This window comes from Centroberyx gerrardi, chromosome 8 (genome assembly GCF_048128805.1).
Source record: "Centroberyx gerrardi isolate f3 chromosome 8, fCenGer3.hap1.cur.20231027, whole genome shotgun sequence".
NCBI classification, from domain to species: Eukaryota; Metazoa; Chordata; class Actinopteri; order Beryciformes; family Berycidae; genus Centroberyx; species Centroberyx gerrardi.
This window is the reverse complement of record NC_136004.1, coordinates 11,138,804-11,166,198: the sequence shown is the minus strand read 5'-3', so window position 1 is coordinate 11,166,198 and position 27,395 is coordinate 11,138,804. Positions and strand designations below refer to the sequence as shown.

General features: G+C 42.8%; 1 protein-coding gene across 2 annotated transcripts; it reads left to right on the top strand.

Annotated features, from left to right (window-relative positions):
• Positions 1 to 563: 563 nt before the first annotated feature.
• On the top strand, positions 564 to 26,572 carry dock5 (dedicator of cytokinesis 5). Of its 2 annotated transcripts, none has more exons than XM_071927796.2 (51): positions 564 to 714; positions 6,497 to 6,580; positions 6,827 to 6,867; positions 6,952 to 7,007; positions 7,288 to 7,384; positions 7,539 to 7,687; positions 7,833 to 7,968; positions 8,062 to 8,219; positions 9,149 to 9,230; positions 9,838 to 9,967; positions 10,711 to 10,783; positions 12,123 to 12,265; positions 12,432 to 12,557; positions 12,697 to 12,821; positions 13,032 to 13,130; positions 13,392 to 13,464; positions 13,581 to 13,684; positions 13,925 to 14,105; positions 14,439 to 14,536; positions 14,656 to 14,745; positions 14,864 to 14,964; positions 15,110 to 15,244; positions 15,340 to 15,451; positions 15,681 to 15,751; positions 15,944 to 16,050; positions 16,208 to 16,344; positions 16,492 to 16,587; positions 16,832 to 16,930; positions 17,282 to 17,452; positions 17,572 to 17,672; positions 17,794 to 17,852; positions 18,107 to 18,261; positions 18,380 to 18,465; positions 18,999 to 19,155; positions 19,307 to 19,347; positions 19,431 to 19,521; positions 19,625 to 19,744; positions 19,975 to 20,064; positions 20,583 to 20,687; positions 21,002 to 21,143; positions 21,290 to 21,371; positions 21,487 to 21,571; positions 21,744 to 21,830; positions 21,962 to 22,138; positions 23,027 to 23,110; positions 23,198 to 23,335; positions 23,570 to 23,742; positions 23,968 to 24,112; positions 24,354 to 24,504; positions 24,751 to 24,869; positions 25,013 to 26,572. In XM_071927796.2, exons 1-51 carry the CDS (start codon positions 672 to 674, stop codon positions 25,112 to 25,114), a joined length of 5,607 nt encoding a protein of 1,868 aa, XP_071783897.1. In that variant the 5' UTR covers positions 564 to 671; the 3' UTR covers positions 25,115 to 26,572. The 2 variants fall into 2 exon arrangements, with proteins under 2 accessions (XP_071783897.1, XP_071783896.1); XM_071927795.2 differs by having other exon boundaries at positions 23,965 to 24,112.
• Positions 26,573 to 27,395: the final 823 nt, after the last annotated feature.

Genomic DNA, 27,395 nt, shown 5'->3' with positions numbered 1-27,395 from the left:
CCCAGCAGGCCTAGCACATATAGGCTTTCTCACTTTGGAAAGGATTTCATGTATGGGAGCCAACTACAGCAGCAGCCTGGAGTTCTGTTTGCAAGTCAATTACATTTCAAATTAAAAACAATAACATTGGAATTGTTTCTTTATACAGTGTCAGTGATTTAGAGCTTAGGAGTCAATTAATTATTCTGCTTTTGATTGTCACATTGTCTGCTGCCAGTGGTTCCCAAAGAGAGGTGCGGGGACCACCGGGGGGCCCTGGAGGCAAAATGAGGAGTAGTTTAAATTTCACTTTTATTTCCCTTTTAGAGTTAAGAGGATTTGCAGGGAGCGTCCACTCTCCTGACCCCCCACCCACAGTAGAGACAGTTACATAAATCCGCACTAGAACATCTAAAAACTTCTCAGACAGGTTCGCTTGGGAGAGACTATATCCAGACGAGTTCCATGGTGTAATGTGGAAGTGTTTGGGGAAGTTTGGGACGCTCTGGGTCTGGTCTACGCCTATCCCTCCTCTCCCAGCTCTTGTTTGCCCTCCTCTCCCCTCCCCCTGTCTCTAAGTCATGATGGCGGAACTGTAGACTTCGGGACGAGCAGGAGTGCACCGCCCGTCCTCGTTTCGTAATTGTATATACTTATTTATTTATTCGGCCAACTTTCTCTCTTCCCCCGAAATGACCCGCTGGATCCCAACTAAAAAGGAGAAATACGGCGTCGGTAAGTTTGCTCGACCCGCGACAATGTTTTGCTACTTGAACCCTCGCTGTGACTGTTAACTTCTCTGCTCTCTGCAACTTCACCAACTTCAAGGGAAAAGGGGCTCTGGTGGCGTCAAGTTGGGAGGCAAGTTGGTTGCGACTTTGTTGTTGATACACGGGGGATAAACACTGTAACCCAGCAGGGCTTTAAAAACTGTTTCATGCCAAGGACCCTGAAATGGATCCGCATTCTGGTACGACTGTAAGAATTTTTCACCTAGCCTACTGTACTGTAGGTGGGGAGGTAACGTTAAGACTGGGGGCATTAAAACCAGGAGTCCAGTCAACATAACAGTCGTTCTTATACATTCTCTCATTGAGTTCAGCTTTGAATGCAGTTGAATGGGGTAACAGTGAAATTAAATGAATCCTCATTTTGCTGGAGGGTCCCTGGAAGCCCCTCAAAGACCCCCGGGGGTCCCAGCTTGGCAACCACTGCTGTGACCCACATGCTGTTATATATGTGAGACTAATGTGACTTGTATGGGCATTGGTGTGTCAATGCTAATGGCTGTGATTAGACAGGGATGAAATGATTTTTGTGAGTGTTGGTAATGAATTATGGCTATTAAACTGGTTTTGTTTTCCATAGAACTTTACAGTGGGAAAGAATTTTTTATTAGGGCTGCAAGGGCTTGTAATGAGGTGTGGCCTAGTCACCTGTGTGTGTGTGTGTGTGTGTGTGTGTGTGCATGCTATCAGGTAGGCCTCCGCGCCCTCAAGGTAAATCGGTACAACGGTATATAAGGAATCCCTTTCCAGTGTACTGTAGTGAGTCAGTCAGTGCAGGCTGGGTGGTTACCATACTGACTCAACACCGAGCGCAGCCGAAAAGCTGAAATCACTTTTATTGCTTTCAGGCAAACATGCTTCCTGGTGTGCAGCAGATGCAGTTCACATGAAGAAAACCCCTGTATCTAGGGATGCAGGGCATACGCCTAGCATTCAGCTAATCCTCTGACTGCTGGAATAGGCGTGAACCAGAGCCCTAGTTTCAAAATGTCTTGGCTGTAATCGAACCTGGATCCTCACACCGACTTCACCTCAGCTTTTAGAGAAAGTCTGCTCAGTTGCTGTTATGAGTGAAAACATTTTTTTCAGAAGTTGCAGGTGTGTATAGAGCACTCCACAGCACAAACACCCCCCCCTTGGTTATATATGACCTTCTTTTAGCATCTGATGCTGGGGAGTTTTCTGTCTTAATCCTTTTAGATCCTGGTACGCCGTTCAAAACTGTTGCTCTGTTTGATTCTGTAGACTATGCCATTCTCCTGCCATTCGCCTCAGAAACAGGCTTGGTGTCACTAACACTGTACTTAATCCTTTAAACGCCATCGGACCCTGTACCAGGTCTTATGCTTTTAATCCGATTAGTAAAGCCAAGCTCTGCTCACATGCAGGCAACTAAATTTTGGATGACAGAGGAGATCCCAAGGTTTCTGATAATATCAATTATATCATGCTAGCTAAAACAGGGAAATGTGGATAATATGGGGCTTAAGATATCACAATTTTTAATGGTGATGTTGTGACACCACCATAACAGGATAGCTTCTCCGTTTTCACTTCCTGGAGACAAATGAAGTACTAGAAGCTCAAGTGAAGTACTATAATCAGCAGATGAAGGTCGGTGCACTCTTTGGTTAGTTTTTTTATTGCACCTCTGTTTTCACATTATTCATATCCATAATGACATTCAATGGCTTTGTAAGGGGTCATATAATGGTATAAAAAGGTTTAAACACAGTGTCAAATAAATGTACAGCTACAGTACTTACATTGCATCGGCATAACAGTACAATCAGGGACCAGTGAGACACCGTATTTATTTTGACCTCACCTTTATTGAGCACATTGATCAAAACACTTTTCCAGGAAGTCACTTCCAGTTATCACAGTTACTGATAGAGAGGGCCAATAAAGCTAATATATGTGACATTATTATTATTATTGTTACATTTAACTGACAGTAGTAAACCCCTAGTGTTCGCATATTGTGTGTTTTAATGCATGTTGTATCATGGGGTTTTGTTCTGGAATTTGCCCTTCTAAACATTCCTTGAGATAAGCCTTGAAAAGTGGCTTGTTTTTTATTGAATGGTATTTAACATCGGTATACATGAATGTGCCATGAAGCTCTTATGCACATAATCAGGCGTTGTGGATGTGTTAATTGGGTTCCACTTGATGATATCATGCAAAAAACACAATGTCCATTTTCACACAAATGCTAAATACCAAATAAGTTTCCATAACAAATCCCTGCAGCATAAAGCTCTTAAAGTTCGCCCTGCAGGTGGTACATGCTGAGCGGGTATCTCATTTGTTCCTAACTCAATGAAAACAATCTGAAACTGTTCAGCTTCCCAGCCTCCATAGATCACAATCATTATGTTCCTGTTTGTTCATCTTCCAATGTCAAACCTGATTGCTGCCAGTAATTTAGAGATAAGTGTTGACCTTGTTCTCCGTTTTGATGAACTGGCCAAATGGTTGGTCAGGCAGGCTTTTGAAAGCTGAGACATCATTTCAAAATACGGTGCTTTAATCATTTTACAACCTGGAGAAAGACATCTATGCTATTATTTTTCCTCATTTAGATAAGGCTATTGTAATTTCCTCTTTCTGTGAAAATGTTGCGGCAAGGTTTTTAACCAGAATAAAAAGATGAGACCACATCGTTCTAATTTTAGCCTTTTTACAGTATTCGCTTTGAATTTTAGCATTGACTTTATGATTTATTGATAACCTATAAGGGCTTATGAGCTGGAGCACAGTTTAAGATCTTAGCGCAGATCGTTTTTGGCTGTCTAGACAGTGGACGCAGGGCAAAAGGCTTTTCGATCAGGGCCTTTATGTTTTGAATGGCCTGCCTGAGGAGAATTGGCTCAAAAACAAACTTTAATAGACTTGCTTTTACCTAATGATTTTTGTAAAGATACCTCTACCCATTTTTGGTAGTACATGAAATTCTTTGAAAATCCATTATGCCTGAATACAAGCTTCATAACAGATACATGATACATTCTTGAATACTGATTCATGACAAATCAGTTTTCATGTAATAGCCTTCCTCATTCATTGATTCAGTCCTAAAAATTTAAAGTCCTGCCATTTTTCATTATGGCACTTTCCATGTTCTCTGCTTTGCCTTTGTTTTATAATCTAGTATGTAAAGTGCTTTGTTTGACAATTTCTGCAAATGAAGATGATGGTGATGATTATTATTTTGTTTAAAGCCCAAATCTGTGGTTGCAGCATGGCACCCTTCAATGAGACACTTCTGCCCCACTTCTGGCGTTGTTCATCCATTTATTAAATTAAAGATAATTTTTTTCATACTCATAATTGAGAATCAGCCTTGAATACAAGGTTAATTCAAGCTCCTGTTGGTTGCTAGACTCTACATCTAGCATAATTGTGTGATTTGTGTGTTTTGTCTTTGCCAGAATTTGCAATAGTTGTTTTTTGTGTTGTTTTGTGTTTTCATCACCCAGTCACTCTTCATATACTTTCTCATTAAGTTGTTCTTATGTTGAGGGGCTGCCAGTGGCTGCTGAGACCATTCACCCGTGGTGTTCTTTAATTATTGGTTAATCCAGTTCTATGATAACCCATTCACACAGAATCAGGCTGACTTTGGTTTAACATTAGTATGCACATTAACTCGAACCTGCCAAGATGGAAGTTTTATTGCAATCTTACAAGAACAGCTTTAAGCACAGTATTTCTCGGATGTTTACAAGTTAAAGTGGAAAATAGTGTGTCATAGAGTTGCACCACTGAGCTGTGCTGCCAAGGTCCAGACTGTTGCCTTTAGTTTAGACAGTGTGGCATCACAACATGCTCAACTGGGTTCTAGCCATTGGCATATTGCCATGCTGTTGCCAGGCCTGGACACTGTGTCAACTTGGTGAATAGACCATTGTCACTCTCGGCATGACCAGAGGCAGATGTCATTTCTTCAGTGCGCGTTTGACTCGGGCATTGTTTCTGGCTGCACAAATGATTTCCAAGTGAAAATGAAGACTCTTTTTGATGAGATTTAACAGTATGTCAATAAGCTCTATTAAATAAATCATTCACATTATTATGTTAGTGTTAAAGGCCTGAACTTTCTCCTCAAGTTAAGTCAAGTTAATTTATTCATATAGCCCTTCATCACAAGCATGTGCCAAAGGACTTTACAGAGAATGAGGATACCTAAATCTAACTAATCAACAATCAATCATCGCACAAAATGATGCAATAAAATAAAACACAAGGAAGGAAAACAAAGCACAAGACACAAAATAGCACAATAGGGTTATAATAGTTAGTTTTAATTATATACATACCACTACAGTGATGTGAGGTACTTCCAATTTTGACCAAGCAAAAACCAGCGTATGGTATTATGGTGTTTCTGAACTCCTTAACCAGGTTTCTGATCTCTGTTTATATAAAACTTGTGAGGATGAGGGATCTCACAGTAAGGTGTCATTCAGATGAACCTGTGCAGAGGATCGTCCCAACAACATAGTAGGCATGGGCCTAGCCTAATATTTTAAGAGCCCAGGAGCTGGTTACACAAACATGCAGTAAGCATAGTCTTAGACTAATAATTGTTTCCCTGTGGAGATCCCTGTCTGTGCAAATGTGTGTTTAGAAAAGCTGGAAAAATCTATCAATGAGGAAGAACTCGTGGAGAGACAAGGGTAGTCATATTCAGTTTTTTGTCAAGTTTTGGTATTCAGACGGAGGTGTGATAAGCTGAGCCAGTTGAAGCGTGCTGTGAAATCTAGCCTCCAGCAACAAGCATTATCACCATGCAAGTCAGGGCAGAGCTCTGCTCATACTTCCTCTATCTCGCTATGAGAACGGGTGTCTGCGCGGTATTGCAGCTCCCTCAAGTCATGACAAAGACCTTTGCAACAGTATTGTTTGTGAAGGTTTCTCTTTTGCAACGTCTTTCTGGTTAGCTGTGTGTGTGTGTGTGTGTGTGTGTGTGTGTGTTTGTGTGTGTCTATGAGACACATTCTTGTGTGATCCCTCCCATACATGTCCTTTGGAAAGTTGAAAAGGAGACAGAGCTGCCTCCAGGAAAGCTCTTAGGTTAACAAACTGAGTATGAATGTAGGGAAGGGCAGGGCACACTGATGACCCAGTTGGCAGCAGCAGGCCCTGCAGAGTGTAACTATTGACCAGAGGCCTCAGTGGCTCAGTGATATCAGAAGGAAAGAGGATGTGATGTAAGTTGCCTTAAAGCTCTGCTCCTTACTGTCGATATTGTGACAAACCTGGAAACTACCTGCTCCGGCACAGTCCATTTGCTCTAATGCTGAACACAGCCTCGGGGCATCAGTTTCAATCTAGAATCATTAAAATGCTTTAGAAGTTTGAGTCGCACGGGCCTGCTGCACAAACACACTACTTGCCCGGTAGTTAAGAAGAATAAGATGAGGAATAAATCAAAGATCAAGATCCTTTACGCTTGCGAGTCCAGGTTCTGGGAAAAAGGGGGATGAATTTGTTTCCTTTTCCACTGAGAAACTGCAAACCTCTGATCCAAAACCTTTTAAAAAACAGACCCGCTCTTCTGTGCATTGCGCGATTGAAATGGGATTTTGCCTTTTTCTTAATCTTCTGGACCTAGACGGGGAACAAAACACGTCAGTCAAAACAGTTTTTGTTAATAGTACAATCGCTGCATTTTTGTGTGTGTGGTGCACGTAATGAGACAGTCCTGCTTTGTTCCTTAGCAATCTACAATTATGATCCCAGAGGAGAGCAGGAGCTGTGTCTGCAGGTGGGGGACACGGTGCACATACTTGAGACATTTGAAGGTGAGTGAGCCTGAACAGTCAACAGGCCCCAACATATCCCTCCCTTATTCCTTCTCCTAGCAAGCTGGCACAGGAACTTCAAAATAGACGTTGAACTAACCAGCCCTGTGATCAATATGTTATGCATAATGTAAATGAGTCTGCAATTTAGCAGCTAGCGCTCACGACAGCCTGTACTGTCACCACTCCTGTCTCCTTCGCTCCCTCTCCCTCGCTGTAATGTGTATCAATCTTTTATCTCCTCAGGCTGGTATAGGGGCTACACACTACGGGACAAATCACAGAGGGTACGGGCATCATCAGCACCACATTATCCTATAACAAGATTTATTGTTAGAATATATACTGTTATTAACTCACTCTTTCCTTAGGGCATTTTCCCAGCTTCCTACATCCACTTAAAGGAGGCCACCGTTGAGGGAATAGGGTGAGATCATGAATCAGTAAACATCATATCAGCTTGATGACAATCCACTTTGCTTTTGGTTTGCCGCCCCACCTTGTCATTTGCCAATAACGTAACAGCGCACTTGTAATTATAGTAAGTGAGGATTCAGTACTGCTTTTCTTGGCTTTTGGAGGGAAACGATCCAGCTATTTATATCATGTATAGGAATGCACTTGAGTTTGTCCAAATGATATGACATGATTTGTGAGTGATGCACCACTTTTCCAACATCTTATTATTCTCTCCTTGTGGCTGGTAGCCAGCAGGAAATAATTATCCCAGCAGATTTACCCCTGGTGCAGGAGCTGGGGGCTACTCTGCGGGAATGGGCACAGATATGGCACAAGCTCTATGTGGTATGTGTAGATTACCTCTCTCTTATCAGTCTCTCTGCTTCCATACAGTACACCACTCTGCTCCTCACCACTTTGACTCTCACTTTTACTTGAAGATATTGTTGTTTTGAATGTATTGTTGATAATGCATGGTGTCTACCTGTTTTCCTGACAGGCGAACAAGACTACGCTGTTCAGGAGTGTTCAGCAGATGGCCTACAGCCTCATCGAATATCGATCTCAGATAGTGTCAGGAACGCTGCCCAAGGATGACCTTGTAGAGCTCAAAAAGAAAGTCACTGCTAAGATTGATTATGGAAACCGGTATGAATCCCACTGTCTTTCTCTACCGCAATGAATTGCATGCTGGCATAAACGCTGTTGTAAAGTTTTATGTGCTTGAGTCATGGCGCTAAGATTATGCCCTTGTAAACTCATCTGAGGCAATTTGACGCTCTGTGTGGCTCAGGATTCTGGGGTTGGACCTGGTGGTGCGAGATGAAGCAGGAAACACGCTTGATCCGGACTACACTAGTACGGTCAGTCTGTTCCGGGCCCACGAGATCGCATCCCGCAGCATCGATGACAGGATACAGGAGGAGAAGGCATGATTGTGTTTTATTGATACTATCACTCACTTACCTCCATAGTGTTAGCTGTCCATTTCGATGAACATCTGTGTCCATGGTCTATTGCAGACGCGGCTACAAAACCTGGAGATGAGGCGGCAGTCCCTGTTCAGTACAGTCCACACCTACAGTCTCCTCATGAACCTGAAAAACTTTGTATGTAACATTGGAGAAGATGCTGAGCTGCTCATGTCTCTCTACGACCCTGACCAGTCTGAATTCATCAGGTTAGCTCCTCCCTTTTCTCTTTGTTCCGTGATTAAACTATGACTAGCTTATCTTAGTTGAGTTTGATTCAGCTTAGTTTAATTGTTGGACATTTATAATTCACTCTATCGGTCGGTTGGTAGGCTCAGACCCAGAAATTTCTAGAAACCCCACTGCGCATATAGAGCCGCAGGATACAGATATACAGAACCTGAGGCAGCCACGCTGGTGCTTTAGCTCACTTGGTACGGCAGCGGACTTTCATGCAGGGATCCCAGGTTCTAACCCGGGGGTTGGCAAGTAATTCAAACAGTTTGACTCTTGAACCCAGCAAGCACTGAATGTTTACATTATGCAGTTTGATATAAGATAGCATGTTTCAGCCAATACACTAAGAACAAAGTTACGCCGCACACCAAAATTAATCCTTTAGTTTGATAACATTGATTGATGATGCACACAGTCAGAAATAGGACTAAATGAACAGATCATTGATTAGGCCTATTCATGAACATCCTTATTAGTGACTGCACAATCTAAACAAGTATAGGCCGACTTTAGGCTACCACTTGTCACAATGACAATAACCTGCACCAATCTGGTCACATCTTATCAGGGATTACATGCTTGTTTTAAAACACGTTAATAACACAACACTGAATCCCTACCAGCTGCAGGGCTGCTGCTCTGTAGCGGACCATGACCTCTGACCTCCCTGGAGGGCAGCAAGCATAAAGAGAATCCCTACAGGGATCAATAAACTGTCATATTATTATAAAAATGAATGCTTCTCAAAATTTTCTGGACACTATGCATTTTCTCTCCAGATATGCCAGCGAGAATAATGCATGGGTTTTTGAGTCAGTTTTGTTGTATTTTTGTATTTCTATATAAGATATGCATTGGATAGACAGATTCCTAACTGTGATTGTTATTTAAATTCATACAGTGAGAACTTCCTGGTGCGCTGGGACAGTATGGGCATGCCTAAAGAAATTGAGAAACTCAACAATCTGCCTGCACTTTTCACGGTAACTGAATCCCACCGCACTGGCTATAGTCCCTCTGCTTTAGATTTAGTGCAAAACAGTCGCAATGCTGCCTGAAATCTGTGACAAAGAAGACAGTTTGCCCCTGGATAGCACCTAATTTATAGAGTTTTTACTGAGTTGCTCACATTCATGACACATCTTGGATATTTTTAATACATTTGCCTCCAATGCATATTGCTGCTGTTTGCATGGATGGGTGCTCCTTGTAAAACTAGTAGCTCGCATGTTTACCACCAGGAAATGGTGAATCAAAACGTGAAAAACCACATTCATCCAGACAAAACGCTTGAATTACATAATTACATTTACTTCCTCAGAGCTCATAGGTCAAGAATCTGTTGACTTACAGAAGCATCCAGGACAGTAAACACATCAAGTTTGGAAAGTGATAAGTTTGAGGGCTTTATTTCATGCATTTCATTGTATTACTGACTGCTTCTTGGTACATTGGTCCAATACACTACCGGGCTCCTCTACAGCTGCAGCCATACGATATGCCATACTGCCTGAATGCACATAAAGATTGAATGTTGAATGTATATTTGGTCCATGGATCCCTCCTATAAATCATCATGTTTGTGTCCAGGACCTGAGCAGCAGTGACTTGATCAGACAGCGGCTCTTCCTGGTGTGTCAGATCATCAGAGTGGGCTGCATGGAGCTCAAAGAGGGCAAGAAACACACCGGAGGACTAAGGAGACCATTCGGTGTGGCTGGTAAGATGCTTTTCAAATGTCCCCATATTTGCAAAGCTGTTAAAGTTGCATAAAAATTAAATCGCAAAACTACACAAAAATGATATTATATTATAATATCATTTATATAATAATATTATATATTATCGCAATTGTATGTGTAGTTATGTTGAGGCCTAAAAAAACGAAGGATTGTGTGCTGGATGAGATCGGAACACCTGCTTCCTGACCTGGAAAATACCCCAACTCTGCCTTGGCAAAGTGGTCAGTGGAAATTGGTTTAGCAACCGTCTTTTTGTTTTTGGCCAGATGATTAGTGGGTTTGATGAGAAATGGTTTCCTCTGGTGTCCCAGCAAATGGACTGAAACCAGAGTCAGTAGGAATGCTTAACTCAGAAGTCACATTATTCGTAGCCAGGAATAAAAAACAATTTAACAAAAGAGCTGGGTGGAATGCACAATTCAGCGGCGTCACCCACTGCCGGCAGGAGATCAAGGACCCTCAATCTGTCTTACTATTCTGGCTGTCCATGGTGCTAGGCAACAGGTGAGTGAGATCCAACAACTGGTTCTGCTATTGAAGAAAATACAGTCTCCAAAGTTATAGAGAGAAAATTGAATTTCTGAGATATTAAAACTTGGAACTTCCTCTTGCTGTAGTTTTGGCAACAACAAGACAATTGCATTGCAACTAGAAAATTAGCTTATCCTTGACAACAGTCTGCTGCCATACCGTGACGCTCCCATTGTCTTTGTCATTGCAGTGATGGACATAACAGATATCGCCCATGGGAAAACAGATGATGAGGACAAACAGCATTTCATTCCTTTTCAGCAGTGAGTCTTTTGATATTGTCGCACACTGCTTATGCTGTTAACAGGCTCAACCTTGCCTTGAAACCTAATGCAATTGAGTACAGATAATGGAATGGAATTGGAATAGGATTTGAGTTACATTTGCTCATTGTTTTTCATCACATTGTTTCAAAGGGATGCAATTCAACTTCCCTTTTTCAAGGACATTTCAAGGACGAGCATGAAACCTTTTGCAATACTGTGTGTTGGTGCTTCTCAAAGAGTCGAGGATGTGTCTTCCTATCAGGCGCACAGTGGGGGGATGAGGATGATACACTTTCACAGGGCCCCGAGATGGAAGGAGACTCAAAATATCTTGAATGATTGTCAACATCAAAACCACATTTAACCATGATTTCAGGACCCATGTGAAACTTCAATATCCATGTTTGTCAGCAGTGGAAAGTCCATCTTATTGCTGTTTGAGTCAGAATCCATCTCTATTAGATGAACACAGTGGTCAGCGTATTCACACAGAGGTGACAGCAACCTTCACCTCACCTATGTTTGCTTACTCTCACCTCTTTCTGAGTTCACTGTGACCTCAGGAGAAGTCACAGACCAAAACAAATATTTCTGTAGGATAGAATGTTTTGATGAACGCCAGCCAAGGCTCATCAAATGTTTTAATGATTATTTTAAATGCTAAATCATGGTTTTTGAGACATTTTTCTGACCTGAAATGCAGAAGTCGTTTTGCATCTGCAGGGCTGTACTCCAGTCTAGACTTTGGCACAGTCACTGCTTACGCATAGTACTACTCAATTATGTCCCCTAAAGGCTTGAGTAAAAGTTTCCTGGACATGCAATTTTCTTTCTGCTCTACAATGAATAGCAAGGGTCTAAGAATCCCATTGCCTCTGCTGAGTATTCCTTGCGACAGACTCATTGTAACACAGAAAACCTTGTCAAAGTTTCCAATCTTGTGAATCTCTTGGTATATATATTGCCTCAACACTCTGTAACTTATGTTCCACTTATACATTCTATCATGAATGGGTAAAATAGTCCCAAATAATAACAACAAGGCCATGCAAAGGAAAGAAACAATGAAAAGTGGAGGTTTTATGATGGAAATATGGTGAAAACTTATATTTTCTTGTAATAGCATGACTCAGACCAACCTGTATTGTATAGATTGACATGCACATATAAATAGGTTTGTACTTTATGGGCCTCAGTTCCTATTGCTCTCTGTTCCATTGTCCCTAACCTCAGATTTCCTAGCATTGCCTCTGCAACTTACTTGTCCACCCATTTGTTTGTCAGCTGTCAGCAAAGTTAGCAGCAGATTTTTCTTTCTCTCATCCACCTCTCCCAGGATAGCTATGGAAACCTACATCCGTCAGAGGCAGCTCATCATGTCTCCGCTCATCCCATCTAGAGTCATAGGAGAGAACGAGCCGCTCACTGCTGTCTTCAACAAAGTCATTGCCACTCGGGAGGTCAATCACAAAGGCCAGGGTAAAATGAAGCGCGCACAGACACCGCGTCCCCTGTGATTTACAGAGGCTCGCTCTACATCAACCTTTTTTTTTGTTTTGGGGCAAACAAATGATGCGTGAGGGTCTACAGAGTCTATCCTTTCTGTGTCTGCCTCATTGCGTTTCTTCATGTGTTTTGCTGGCAGGGCTGTTTGTGACCCTGAAACTCCTCCCTGGAGACCTCGCCCAGGTCAGGAAGGACTACCCGCACTTTGTGGACCGCACCACGGCCATCGTCAGGAAGATGGGCTTTCCAGAAATCATCCTCCCAGGTGCCTAAAGTCTTTATTGCCGGCCATTGCACTACAGACGCTGGGGGGGGGGTCATGTGCATTGTAATTGCGTACAAAACCGTGAGGGTCGACAAACGGCTCGGCACGTCCACCTGATCTTCTGTTGCTCCTTCTCCAGGAAACGTGAGGAACGATATATATGTGACCTTGCTGCAGGGAGAGTTTGATCGTGGCAAAAAGAAGACACCGAAAAATGTGGAGGTCATAGTGAGTGTGCATGATGAAGAAGGCAATCCCATGGAGGTAAGATGCCAGATACATTGTTATTGGACTTAATAATGCGTTTGCAGGGTTGATTTTTATTTTGTTTGTATTAATCCTTTCAGACATCCTTTGCAAATTTGATATAAATATGTATTCTTGTAGGTCAAAGTTGATTGCAAAAGAATCCTGGAGTAAATTGATATTGTTGGTTATCATGTAAACAAATTTCCTTCCCTCAATCTCTTGTAGAAAGCAATATTTCCTGGGGCCGGGTATGATGGGATCACAGAGTACAAGTCTGTCATCTACTACCAGGTTAAGCAGCCTTGTTGGAATGAAACGGTGAAGGTAAGCTCACGCACAAGACTCACGTGTGCTTGAACAAGAGAAGAGCAGCACAGTACTTTGCCCATAATATCTCAAGTTCTCCAATTACTCCCTCAAATGGATTTGCCTAAATATAATGAAATAATCTTCTGGGGTAGATATTGGCACAGAACGTGCTAGTCATACCAATCTCACACCAGATAGTGCTTCTTGTATGCTTATAATCCTGTATTCACACTCTTCCTCAATCCCCTTTACTTTCCTCCCCTCCCCCCCTGCAAGGTGACTATTCCCATTGAAGATGTGTGCCGCTGTCACCTGAGGGTGATGTTTCGACACAGATCATCCCAGGACTGTGAGTGCCGTATTTGTCTGACAACCAGCTACATGTAATCCTTCCACCAGGGTAAACAGGGCTAGAAGGGCTGTGCGTGGGTCTGTTCTGGTGTGATGTTCCTGTATTTCCTTCAGCCAGGGACAAATCGGAGAAGCCCTTTGGCATGGCCTTCGTCCGCCTCATGAAAGGAGACGGGACCACACTCCGAGACGGCAGGCATGACCTGATCGTCTACAAGGTGCGCTTGCAGAATTCTCTTTTTCTATTTGTATAAATTTTAATACATTGAGCTCATCCTTAAAATGGGCAGTGTATTGTTTATTGCTTTTATGTAATTACACAAAAAATTGTGTCTTTGAATAGCTGACAGTGGGTAGATGGATTATGCATGAATCTCCCCTCAATCAATAAATATGAAATTACATCCCCATCGATCAATACGCTTCATGATTCATTCCCCATTTTCTGCATTTCTTAGGTTGACGTGAAAAAGGCAGAGGATGCAAAGGTTTATCTCACCTTGCCAGGGACTTGGGCTGAAGTGGAGGAAAAGGAGCGGCAAACAGGGAAGCAGTTCCACCATTCAGGAGTGATTCCTATGACTAAAGACAGCTTCCAGATAGCCACACTCACCTGCTCCACTAAACTCACTCAGAACGGTACCGTGGGGCACCATTTATATTTTCCAATCTCAGAGGATAGAATCTGTGATAATTAAAAAGAGACGTCCTGTCACAAGTCATCTTTAAGAAATGCAGCAGATTCTACCGTGGATAAGTTGTCCTATGCCACCATTCTTGTTCTTTCCCTCTCCCTGATTGCCTTGAAATTCATTTAGCTGATCAATTTTGCTGATGTGTTGATGTTGATTGAAGCAGATTTGATTAGGCTTTCAATATTGAAATCTCAAGCTTTTAACCTAATTACCGTAAATGATGTCCTAATGGACAAATTGTTGTATCTATCTTTTCTGATGTGTTGATGTTGTCCAGTGGATCTACTTGGCCTGTTAAACTGGAGGTCTAACCCTGAGGATCTGGACCAGAACCTGCAGAGGCTAATGGAGGTCGAGGGAGGGGAGATCGTCAAAGTGAGTCCTCTTCTTCCCAGATTGCGCACTAAATATGTAATGCGCTTCTATATTTTATAGATGTTTTATAATGCCCTTTAAATGGCACCTTTTGTAATAGGTTTCTGTTTTATGCACAGTTTCTCCAGGACACTCTTGATGCCCTCTTCAACATCATGATGGAGACCTCAGAGAAGGACACCTATGATACCCTTGTGTTCAATGCCTTGGTTAGTTCTATAGTACTACACTGTCAGTGGCAATGCCTTTTCCCATAGGTGTCAATGCCATGATAACACGCCATGTCATCATTAGGTAAGGCTGCTTCCTCTTTTTCTTTCTAATCAGGTATTTATCATCACACTGATTGGCGACATCAAGTTCCAGCACTTTAACCCTGTCCTGGAAACCTACATCAACAAACACTTCAGTGCCACTTTGGCTTACATGTGAGTCTCCCTTCTGTACTTTTCCACCTCGCACTCCTTCATGCTGTGTATTTTTATCGCTTCTTTTCTCCTTGCTCTCCGCCTCCGCCCACGCACACAATTACCAGCTGACCTTGATGCCTGATGCCTCATTTCGCTTTCTCAGGAAGCTGACCCGGGTGCTGAACTACTACGTGGGCCACGCGGAGGAGCCCGTCCTGACCGAGAGGCTGTACGCGGCGCTCAAGGCTCTCAAGTACCTGTTCAGGTTCATTGTACAGTCCCGGGTCCTCTACCTAAGGTATGAGCGGTGCCGCGGCGCAAGCATCCCGTTCGCACTCAGATATTAGAAGGGTAGTTTGGGGTGACGCAATGCCTGACCTTGTTGATTCTCAGATTCTACGGGAACAGCGAGGACGGAGATGCTTTCTTCAACTCCATTCGCACCCTCTTCCTCTCCTTCAACACTCTCATGGACAGACCGCTGGACGAGGGAGTGAAGATAAAGGTAAATTGTGGAAGTTTGACTGGCTTTTTTGCTGCCTGACCTTTTATTGGCAGGAACTTGGCAGTGTGAGCAAGGTGATGAAAACGTTGCCAGCTCACATTTGCAGGTTTCCTGTATGTTACCAGAGAATGAGCTTTAAAGAAATAAAAATAAAACTAAAACAAAGAGAAGTGAGTGATATTTTACCCCATGCCTCGATCTGATGGGACCTGCTGCTTGGCTTTTTCAGGGGGCAATATTGAAATACCTCCCCAGCATCATTAATGACATCCAGAGCGTCTTTGATCCCGTGGAGCTCAGGTGACTATCCCCAGGCTTTTGCACAAATAGGAAATGATAATTACCTGTCAAGTCTCAGTGCAAATTATCATGTTTACGTTTCAGTAAAGGAGGCGCTATTCTCAATTCTCGCTGCTATAAAATCAACCTGGTCTTAAATGACAATAATTATTAGTTGTCAAATGCAATTAACTCTTTTCTTACATTTTCTAGTGTTCTTCTCACCAAGTTTATTGAGAGCATCCCTGACTCGCAGCTTGTGCGTCAGAAGCTGGGCTGCATGTGTAAAATGGTGGAGAGTGACCTTTTCAGGCAGCCAGGTAGGCGTTCTTGGGGCTCAGGCAACTTAATGTAATGACATTTCACATGAGATGAACAGGGAAAAATTGCAGCTCCAGCGCCACATTACACCTACATACAACGTTTTCAATGAGCTAGATGATAGCCACTCTGTTTTTCTCCCCTCTGTTGCCGCAGATTGTCGAGATGTCCTATTACCACTCGTCACTGACCAGCTGAGTGGGCAATTGGATGATCACTCTAGTAAGCCTGACTACGAAGCCTGCGTCCAACTACTCAGCACTGTGTTGGACAGCCTGGACCGCAAGGACGTGGTGAGGAGTTGGAATTAACCAGTACACACACACACACACACACACACACACACACACACACACAGGGATCATGTGTTTGATTTGTCAGTATTCTGCCACATGTCCACGAAATCAGTGGCAATTGTATCTGTTGTTTTGTGTGAGCAGGGTCCGACCCGGGGGCATGTTCAGCTGATAATGGAACGGCTTCTTCGCAGGGTGAATCGCACCGTCATCAGCATGGACAGATCCTCCCCTCTCATTGTAAGGCACAGTGGCAATACAGATGAAACATATTCTTACTGATTTTAATATTAATAATAAAAACATCAACAATAGCAATGTTACTACTAATACACAAATCTCAGAGTGCACCTAGTTCCTCATCTGCTAACAACACAACAAGGAATATGTGCTGTGAATGGACACCAAAGAATAAAATACTGTGTTTTGGGGGGATGCTTCACTGAGAAATCCTGTGAGTAATGGTGTGACTCCTTTGTCGCAGGGCCACTATCTAGCCTGCATGACGGCCATCCTGAAGCAAATGGATGACATGCATTACGCCCACTATATCAGCACCTTCAAGACCAGACAGGATATCATTGTAAGTGTCCCGGTTCCTCCCCTCTTGGCTACATCTTGTCCTGAAACATCTCATCAATAACAGGCATTAAAGCAGCCAGACCACTTACGGCTCCTTAAGAGAATATTGATTATAGACATTTCATGCAATGGATTGGACTGACATGATGAGGATGTCACTGCACTTGCATTGAGCCGTGGTAACGTTACGTTGGCCTGACATGTAGCAGCAGTGCTTCGGACTGGCTTGGGTTGGTTAAGCATGGTTGTATCTGTTGGTGGGTCTTCTGGGTATTACATTTTTTTTTATTTTTTTTTTACCAAAAATGTGCATACACATGCAGTAATGCGACTGCTCTGCTCCTGCCCTCAGGACTTCCTGATGGAGACATTCATCATGTTTAAGGACCTAATGGGAAATGTCTTCCCTGTTGACTGGATGATCATGAACCTGCTGCAGATGCAAGTCTTCCTGAGGGCGATCAACCAGTACTCCGAGGTTCTCAACATGTATTTCCTGGACCAGACGCATTTCGAACTACAGGTGGGTCTCCTCCTCCACCTTGTTAGAGGTCACATTTTTTATTCAACAGAAAATCAAAAGCCAGTGTTATGAGAAGGTAATTATGCTATTAATATTTGAAAACCTCACTCTCCTTGCAGCTGTGGAATAACTACTTTCATTTGACCGTGGCGTTCCTCATCCACAAGTCACTGCAGTTGGAATCCTTCTCTCAAGAGAAACGAAATAAGATACTGAACAAGTATGATCATTTACATTCGTTAAATAGATTATTTAAATGAAAAATGTATGATTTTATATGGATCAACATTGCTTTCACTTCAACATGCATTTACAAAGTGATTTGATTTAATTTGCCACAGATATGGAGACATGAGGAAGGCCATTGGCTTTAAGATCAGAGATATGTGGTATAATCTCGGTAAGTATTTTGCACCATCCCAGTAAAACTGCTATAATCAGAGAGTTTTGTGGAATTGTTTATTCAGTGACCGGTGGTAATACAAGGAGAATAACAAGACAATATTTTTTTATTGTCCAGTTTCACAGAGCCTTGTTTTTTTGTTTACCGCTTTATTAGTTTTGTCTTCTGTTTGTGAAATGAAGACGCGGCTTATTGCCTTCTCAAATCATGCCATGATATTTCTGGATGATTATGTTGTGCTTGTCCCTCAGGCCCCCACAAAATGAAGTTCATCCCTGCCATGGTGGGTCCCATTCTAGAGGCCACGCTGGTGCCGGAGCCCGAGCTGAGGAAAGCCACCATCCCCATCTTCTTTGATATGATGCAGTGTGAGCACAACTTCAGCCCCGGACGCACATTTGAAATGGTAAAGAGCTGTCTCGAAAGTTCAGTGCTTTGGCATTATTGTTTAAATTCTGCTGAAGTCGCTCCTGGCTAAATATGACATTTGTGATGTGTTTTTAATGCCCCTCTTATCTTTGCAGTTTGAGAACGAACTGATAACAAAATTGGATCAAGAGGTAGAAGGAGGCCGAGGGGACGAACAGTACAAAGTCCTGCTGGAGAAAACGTAAGACAGATCAAACATGCACTACTTCTTTATTCTAAAACGGATTTTAGTAGTATTACGCACCGATCAAAAATCCTCCAGTCCTGTGTAACAAGAAATCCACATAGGATTGGTTCTAAAATACAATAAAGGTCTGTCAGATTGTGTTGTATTTTGAAACCAGTCCTCTAGGATTCAGTTGAACAAGATGGATGTTGGAAATACAAGAAATCTCTAATCAATAGAAACCCCACAGAGATGGGATGTAGAATCCAAAATGATTGTAAAAGCCCTGCAAGACCTTGGTGCTCTGATGAAGGCTTTACCCCGAAACGCAAAGCCAGAATAAAAAAAAAAAAAGGTAAACTAAGACCAGGTCTTGCTGTTTTGGGGATTTTTGGAGTGCTGCTATCCCATGTTTTTCTCCTATAGGACCTCCACCAGAATCTAATATCCCCGTCAGGAGAAAGGCAGGCCTTGGGAAATTGAGAGCTCAGAATTAGCTCTGTTGCAGTTAGGGAGTAGTCTATGAAGCATATTGTTTGTGTGTGCAGGTTACTGGAGCACTGCAGGCGCCACAGATACCTGTCACAGTCGGGAGAGGAGCTGGCTCTGCTGCTCAGCAGCCTGCTGGAGAATCTCCTGGCGTACCGCACCATCACACATGACGAAAGTCCCGAGCACCGCATGAGCTGCACCGTCAACGTGCTGGTACGCCCCGCACTCAGATTAGCTGACCAAAGGGTTAACGCTCGGGGGGTTTCTACATATAACGATCACCTGTGCTGTCACTGCAAATTGCTTGAGACAAAATGTTTTCAAGAATATGCAATGAAGAAAAAACCTTTGTTTTTTTGTGCAGAATTTCTACAAAGAAAAGAAGAGAGAGGACATTTACATCCGGTGAGTCAGCTTGAAGACATGCTGTTTGTGCACTGATTTTTGGACCACTGTGCGCCTAACTGATGTGATATTTTTGTAACCAGGTACTTATACAAGCTTCGGGATTTGCACCTGGACTGTGAGAACTACACAGAGGCAGCCTACACTCTGATACTACATGCCGAATTACTGGAGGTGTCATACACAGTTTTTTTTTGTTGTTTTTTTGCAGTTTAATGGAGATTTTATGTTTGAGCTGTTTGTCTGAATGTTGATTCATGGTAATGTTCTTCCTCAGTGGTCTGACAAGCCCTGCGCGCCCCATCTGATTCCCCGAGATGGGCAGCATGTGTGGACCCAACAGGAGCTGAAAGAGAGGCTCTTCCAGGAGATCATATGTTACCTGGACAAGGGCAAAGTGAGCATTAACCTCTCCATTTGAAACCCCCCCTCACTGTTAGCTGCGTGACACTTGTGAGGCAGTAACTTAAACATGGGCTGCTATAAAAGTATAGACTAAAGCTGGTGACGGGGGTTTCACCCAGAACAACCCCTGGAGACAGATGGCAAAGTCTAGCCTGCGCTCCTGTCTTTTCATGTTCAAGATTCATGTCTGTTTTTAATTGAGTGATGCACACGTCTTCTCAGATGTGGGAGAAGGCCATTGAGTTGGGCAAACAGCTGGCCAAGATGCACGAGAGCCACATGTTTGACTTCATGGAGCTCAGCCAGCTGCTGGTAAGAGGACTTATTCATAGTAATTAGCCGTACTGTTTTGTGATGTGAACAAAATGTCATCGCAGCTCATTAATAGTATCAGAATTAGTCCGTTGACTGTGGTTTAGACAAGAATGTGCTGCCAACTTGTCCAAGCCTGCGTACAGTTGGTTGAAAAAACGTCTCGAGGAAATGGAGAAGAGATAACAGTGTCAACCCTTTTACTCAACTCCGTTCCTCCCAGACAGTGCCTGCTGATGCAGTGGTGTTTGATGTTTACTCACATGGAATCTATTATGAACAATCTATTTATAAGACTCTTACTGTAAATAGTTTATTATGATTATGCCGCGTTAAATCCTTTTTTTCATTATAACATAAAACGCAATGAGGCGATCCACTCTCTGAAAATGTTATTGGAATGAATTCATTGTGAATAATATCATCATTTTGTTACCACTAGCTGATATATTGGAACATATATGCCTGTTAAGCAAGATATACTACATCCCTCCCATCCTCTTTCTCCACTGTCACAGAAACAGCAAGCCCAGTTCTATGAAAATATAATGCATGCTATGCGGCCTCAGCCTGAGTACTTTGCTGTGGGATATTATGGCCTTGGATTCCCCTCCTTCCTCAGGGTAAGAAAATGATTACCTCTTTCAATAAATACAGACTTGGAGTAAGAATAACCCTCGTGCACCTCTGCTTACGCAATGAGCTGGCTTTTTAAAACGTTTCTTGGGGCAAGGTGCAATAAAGCTGATAAAGGTTATTGGCTTCATAGAGCTAGACGTTTAAGCTTTTTGATGACACAAGAAAATGTCAGAATAAATATCATCCTGACGAGCCGTTGCAGAAGCACACCTGTCATATAATGTGGAATATAAGTTAATATGTCTCGAGCATCATTGAAATGCTAGCGTTTTATTGTGTTTCACTTTTTGTGTTACAGAACAAGATCTTCATCTACCGCGGCAAGGAGTACGAGTGGCTGGAAGACTTCAGCTTGAAGCTGCTGTCTCAGTTCCCCATCGCAGTCCGGATGACCAGCACAGCGCCCCCTGGGGACAACATCAGCAACTCCCCAGGACAGCGTATCCTTAGATAATATGTCGCACAATGTCTGCATGTGCAAAGAGAAGTTTTTGACGAATAGAGCATTCAAAATGATTCAATACAACTTGTCTTTGACTGCTATTCCACAATGCCTGTGGTCTTTATCCTTAGCTGAACTTCACAGACATCCAGTGCTTTACTGTCAAGCCAGTCCTCACTGTGCCGCACCAGTTTAAAGACAAGGGGGTTCCAGAGCAGATATTAAAGTGCGGACCAGAACACTTAATGGCTAATTTATTTTCTCATGAAGATCCTGGGATTTATTGTACTCCGCCTGGTCGAATCGCTAACTCACTCCTGTCCTTCCTTGTTCTCTCCCAGCTATTACAGAACCAATGAAATGGACCAGTTCCAGTATTCCAGGCCCTTCAGGAAAGGTGAAAAGGACCCAGACAATGAATTTGCAGTGAGCACTGTTTTTTTAAATTTATTTTTATGTTTAAGTAACAGGCTCCCAGAACTCATAAATTCTACAAGTATAAACAGGCCTGTGTTTGCACTTCCCTCACTCTGAAGACTAATAAAGATATTAAAATGTCATCCCTTAATATATTTTCATGTTTTATGCCGCCCTACAGACCATGTGGATTGAGAGAACAACCTACATCACCGCCTATCGCTTCCCAGGAATTCTCAAATGGTTCGAAGTCAGATCTGTCTCTGTGGTAAGAAGCAACTCCGGCAACCTTGATGCTCACTTGAACCACCATCTTGCTGCTTTTGTTGTCTTTTCTATCATCCTTTCTTCCTCTTAAATATCTTCTTTATACATCCTTGTGCCTGTCTCACTTGGCAGGAGGAAATCAGTCCTTTGGAGAATGCCATAGAAACCATGGAGATGGCCAATGAAAAGCTGAGCAACCTGGTGCAGCAGCAGGCCTGCGATCGCTCGCAGGCCATCCATCCGCTGTCCATGATGCTCAGCGGCATCGTTGACCCTGCTGTCATGGGCGGCTTCTCCAACTATGAGAAGGTTTGACTCTTTCCTTTATTTTCTAGAATAATTCAGTGATCATTTTTGAGCATGTTGCATTTATTTGTTGAGCGAATGAGGTTAACACAATGTGCTGTGGTATTATAATAGTTAGTAGTAGGAGTAAGAGTAGGAGTATTGTATAGATTAGTACTTTGTTTCTAATTTGGCACATAGCAGGCCAGGTTCAGGTCTAGGCCAGATGTAACCTGGAAATAATGAACAACCACATGGTGTGTAGGCTCACTGCCCAAAACAGCTAAAATACTTAACAATACATATGCAATACAATAGAAATACAATACTCTGCTAAGTGATTGGTCAAATAAAAGGTTACCATCCAGTTTTTCAAGTTGCCATACAAATTTCAACAGAGCAATTAATAAGCTTGAAACTCATCACTGGGGTAAATATCATCCCATTGAAAATACCCGTTAAGCCAAGTGATGATAGTTTAATGTCTGAAGAAAATAGCCATTTCAACTAATTCCTATGTGAAATTTGGAAAAGAAGCCATTACTTGAAATATCTTACCAAGCACAGTTCAGGTGGAGTGCAGTTGGCTCCACAGGACTTGGTCATTATTTTGGAGAAGAAGCTGCTGCTATTAAAAACTGCTAAACTACAATAATAATATAACTGCTGAATAATAAAGCTGCTAACAATAATACAAATGTGAAAATCTCTTTCTCATGAACCGGAGGTCTGACTGGCCTCGGGCCTGCTATGTGAGCTATGTAATTGTATCCGTAAGGGAACCACTGGCCTCTTTGTCATGCTGTGGAAACCTGTTCAGTGTTGCTTGCAGCTATACTTTAAGCATTTACTTTGATGAGTGTATTCAAATGCTACCCAATTGCCATCCTGTGTGTGTGTGTGTCTCTGTAGGCATTCTTTACAGACACCTACATCCATGAGCACCCAGAGGACCACGAGCGCATCGAGGTCCTTAAACATCTTATCGCCCTGCAGGTGAATGCTTTGACTGTCCTTGTCATTGACTCTGGCCTCGAACCCACGACACGTTTTGTAATATTTGAATGCCCTCCTCCCCTCTAGATCCCTCTCCTGGCAGATGGGATTCGCATCCATGGGGAGAAGTCAACGGAGCAGCTGAAGCCCTTACACAACCGCATGGTGACTTGCTTCCAAGACCTTCGGGAGAAAGTGGAGAAGCATTATGGCGTCATAACCTTGGTGAGTTGCCAGCCGCAAACTCAATTTAATGTAAGAGGGTGCCAACTTAAGCTATTGGCTCTCTTGCCTCCCTATCAAACTCGTCTCATTCAAAGCAGAGTGTACATTATATTGCTGCAGGACCATAAATCTTCCTTTAGGCAGTCCACTGCGACCGGTGTTTTGCCTGTCATTGTGCATCTCCCCTGCCAAGTTTCCCCCCCGATGATGCTTAATCCCATTTGTGTGTCCCAGCCCTGCTCTCTCACTGAGAGGAAGAAGAGTCGCGTGGGCTCGGTGGTGATGCCCTACATCCTGTCCTCTACCCTGCGCCGCATGTCCACCGTCTCCACCCTCTCCAACGCCTCCTCGGGCCTCTCCAGCGGCTCGGCGTCCTCAGACGGGCCGTCCCGCATCTCCTCCCAAGAGTCAGTCCTCTCCCCGCCTCCTTCCCCCCCGCCGCTTTACGCCTTTGTGCTTTTCCAAGTTGTTGCCTGAGTTGCTCTGTTGCTTTCACTACAGGGACCGCTTTCTTCAAACAGTGTGATATGTTATTTTTCCCAAGTCTTGCGCATGCCAACAGTATTGTTTGTGTTTCTCATTGTGTTTCTTTTTGCGTCTCTCTCTCTCTCTGCCCTGATATTCACTAGCAGCTCCTTGTTGTCCCGTCCCAACGATCGCAGGGCCTCGGTTTTATCCCGCTCAGAGGATGACAACAGGATCAGTAGAAAGAACAGGAAGGAGTGGAGCGTGAGCAAATCCCAGGTCCTACTGGAGAGGCAGTCAGATGCAGATGAGGTAAGACCTTCGATTCAGGTGCACTTAATTCCTGCTATTTTCATCTCGGCGTGCAACATACTTTCACTCATAGAATTGGCACCGGATGCTGCAACTGAATACATAAGTTGTTTACAAGTCTCGGAGATCATATCCTGATATTAAGCTTTTCCTGTGATTCAGCTGTGAATTGGGAATAGCTCTATTTTGCTTGACTGCTTTACAAGCGGGCCTGTATTTTTGTTCTCTGGCTTCCTTCCAGATTCCTCCAGAGAAGCAGCAGAGACCCAAGAGTTTACAGTTAGGAGACCGGCGGCTTACCCTCTCCCTGTTCCAGGGCGTCTCATCCCAGCTCAGCCTGTCTAACCCTCTCAGCCCGCTACCTGCCACTCCACACACACCGCGCAGCTCCAGTGCGTAACACATCTGTGACTCCCAGCAAACACCACACAGCATATCATTTCCTCTTTTAAAAAATCTACTTTGCACACAAAAGGAGAAGTAACATTCCTACCAACCCTGTCTATGCACATCCTGGCCTACCGGCCTAATCAGGTCACACACACACACACACACACACACACACACACACACACACACACGCATCCCCACACACACGTGCGGTCTGAAATGCTTTTATTTCCTCTCTCCTCTCGCAGGTTATTCGTCGCTGCTGAGTGACAATGACGCCAATATCATTGACACCCCAGGGACCCCCCCACCCATGCCTCCAAAGAAACACCCGCACGAGATTGACAACCCCCAGTTCTCTTCAGAGGTACATCTACTCGGAGAAAATAGCACCCGCTCACTAATGCATATTTAATGGCATGTAAACGTTAAAATATTCTGTTTTCATATTTTATTTTATTTTTTCGAAGCCCTAACGTGAACTCTCCCTTCCTCTCCTTTCCCCCTCAGTTCATTCCTCCGCTACCTATGAAAATTGAGAGCAAGCCTCCACCGCCGCCTCCTAAAACGCGGAAGTCTATGTTCCCCTCGTACGAGCACAGCCCCCAGTAAGGAGACACCAACACGCAGGCCCCAAAGTCTCGCTAATTCTCTCATCTGGCTGGGATGAAACGGTTTAATTTGCGGTATTGTAGCGCACCACAATATGGCACAGATACTGGACCGTCTACGTGGGATGGATGTGAGATTTAGAGCGGTAAAAGAATTCTGATGCAAGCTACTAATAATTCCAAGCAGTCCTTTGTTCTAGGGATTCGGCTTTTGTTTTGTTTGTAAGCCTCAAGGAAGGATATGTGTGGGGTTATTGTCATAGGATGGTACTACAGTACAAGAATGGATACACCATCTGTGGTACATAACGTCACTAGAGCCTTGGATTGAGATGCTCGGTATATTTTTGAAAAGGTAACGAAAAACAGTGATTCCATCCTTTATTTTTTTCCTGAAGAGAAGTCAAAATGATGTACAGTGAAACGGTGTATTTTTCTATATCACTTGCTGGGAAAAGGAATGACCAATGCTGCAATGTTGTATTTTGTTTTTATGTGTTGGATTGACACTGGATGACTCATTTTCCCCCTACCTGTTCACTGGCATTCCACAATAATAGAACAGGAGAGAGCTGCATTAGATACTAGGCATTATCAAACCTTTATTTACATTGAGCAAGGGCAGGGAATAAAATGTATAGAATGTAATTGTTATTTTAAGATTTAGTTATTTTGTGGTAGTGACTGACTGATTTTATCCATAGCAACGCTGGTCTTTGGTAATATTAGGACTGCACCCATTTTTCTAAACCGCAATGTTTCAGAGACACTGGATGGCATACATGAATGTGATGCAGATTATGCATTTGTTTTGATGTTTCAGATGAACAAAATACTAGATCTAATGAGTTTTGCTTCCCAGCTGCATCACGTTGATGTGTTCAGTGGGAGTAAGTTTGCTCTTTAAATAACCTTAAACACTGTATGGTACAAGCAGAGATGCCTTTGGAGTTCACTTTATCAGTTTTATATTTCAGGTCCTGGTACATGTCCTTTTTGCTTTTTTTATTGATGCATTATTGAATACTTTAAATTATTGTTATTGAATGACTTGAGATTTTCGTTGTTTTGCACACCCAAGGTGTACAGAGATAGTTTATTTTTAAGCAGATTAATTTCAATCTAATCTCAATATACGGTTTAATTATTTGTGATTTAAATTTTTTTTAAAGAAGCAATACAACTTATGTGCCTTCAGATTGCTAAGTCTATGCATGCAAGCTCTTTTGAAAATGATCAATTTGAATCCTTGAAATTGCCAGTATTTTAGCTTTTATATTTCTAGATATTGCAAGTTGTTTTTACAAGGGAATAACATTTTTTTACAGTCTGCATTTCCTAACAAGGATCAGAGAAATTTTATACAAAATATTGTGTCATGTTAGCATGACGAGATCTAATATGTTCTTTTCATGAACAAGCCGAGACTGTCGACCAAACAAAAATAAAGACTCATTGAAAGACCAACAAAACAGTTTTTTACATTTTTATTTTATTTATTTCGGGTGACATTCATTATTCTAGAAAGGTCTCCTAAATATGATCCTGAATACATTTTTATTTCATTATTCTAGAAAGGTCTCCTAAATATGATCCTGAATACATTTTTATTTACATTTTTTTTTGTCTTAATGCTCTCAGGGGGAACTCAGTCATTTGGATGCTGATAGTGTGAAAAATGACCCGTTCATGCTCAAAGATGTAACAAACTGCTGTGAAACTGGCAATAGATGTATCTGAAATACAATTGGGAGTAGAAAAATAACAGCTCTATAGCTCATGCTCATGAAGTCAGTTATCTAGGGAGGGTGTCTACAGGGAGGAGTTTGAGATGTTTATAGCAGCAGTGTGGTGGGTGCTGGTTGAGCTAATCTGGACTGCTAATGGCCTGTTCCTTCCTGTCAGATACTGGAGAACAGGATATCACTCTCCCTGCACAGTCTCAGGAGCGCAAACTAGTCGAGGTCCCAGTCTGAGGATCTGCACTGTGATGTTCACCCATGCATGGAAAGCAGTTTTGCGACTGCCAGGTTTAGTTGGATCCTCAGGATTTTTTTTTTTTTGTCTCCATGGAAACAATCTCCACACTTAGCTGTAGCTTGATAGGAATGTTTACGAGTTTATACTGTATCTCCAAGGATATTTTCCATCATGAGAAACCAGTTTACTTTAATTAAAATTAAATTCAATTAGCAGTGCAGATGTCTCTACAGCTTCCCGCAAACTGACAGTGGCCAATAAAACATCTGTGTGTAACTTTGGGTTGGCATGCCGATTCCGAG

Excerpts from the sequence above, each read along its gene's own strand:
- dock5 (XM_071927795.2), top strand. The coding sequence starts at position 672 with ATGACCCGCTGGATCCCAACTAAAAAGGAGAAATACGGCGTCG. Across the intron at positions 20,065-20,582 it reads TGGAGCTCAGCCAGCTGCTG|AAACAGCAAGCCCAGTTCTA; the intron begins GTAAGAGGACTT and ends CCACTGTCACAG. Across the intron at positions 23,743-23,964 it reads TCCCGCATCTCCTCCCAAGA|CAGCTCCTTGTTGTCCCGTC; the intron begins GTCAGTCCTCTC and ends GATATTCACTAG.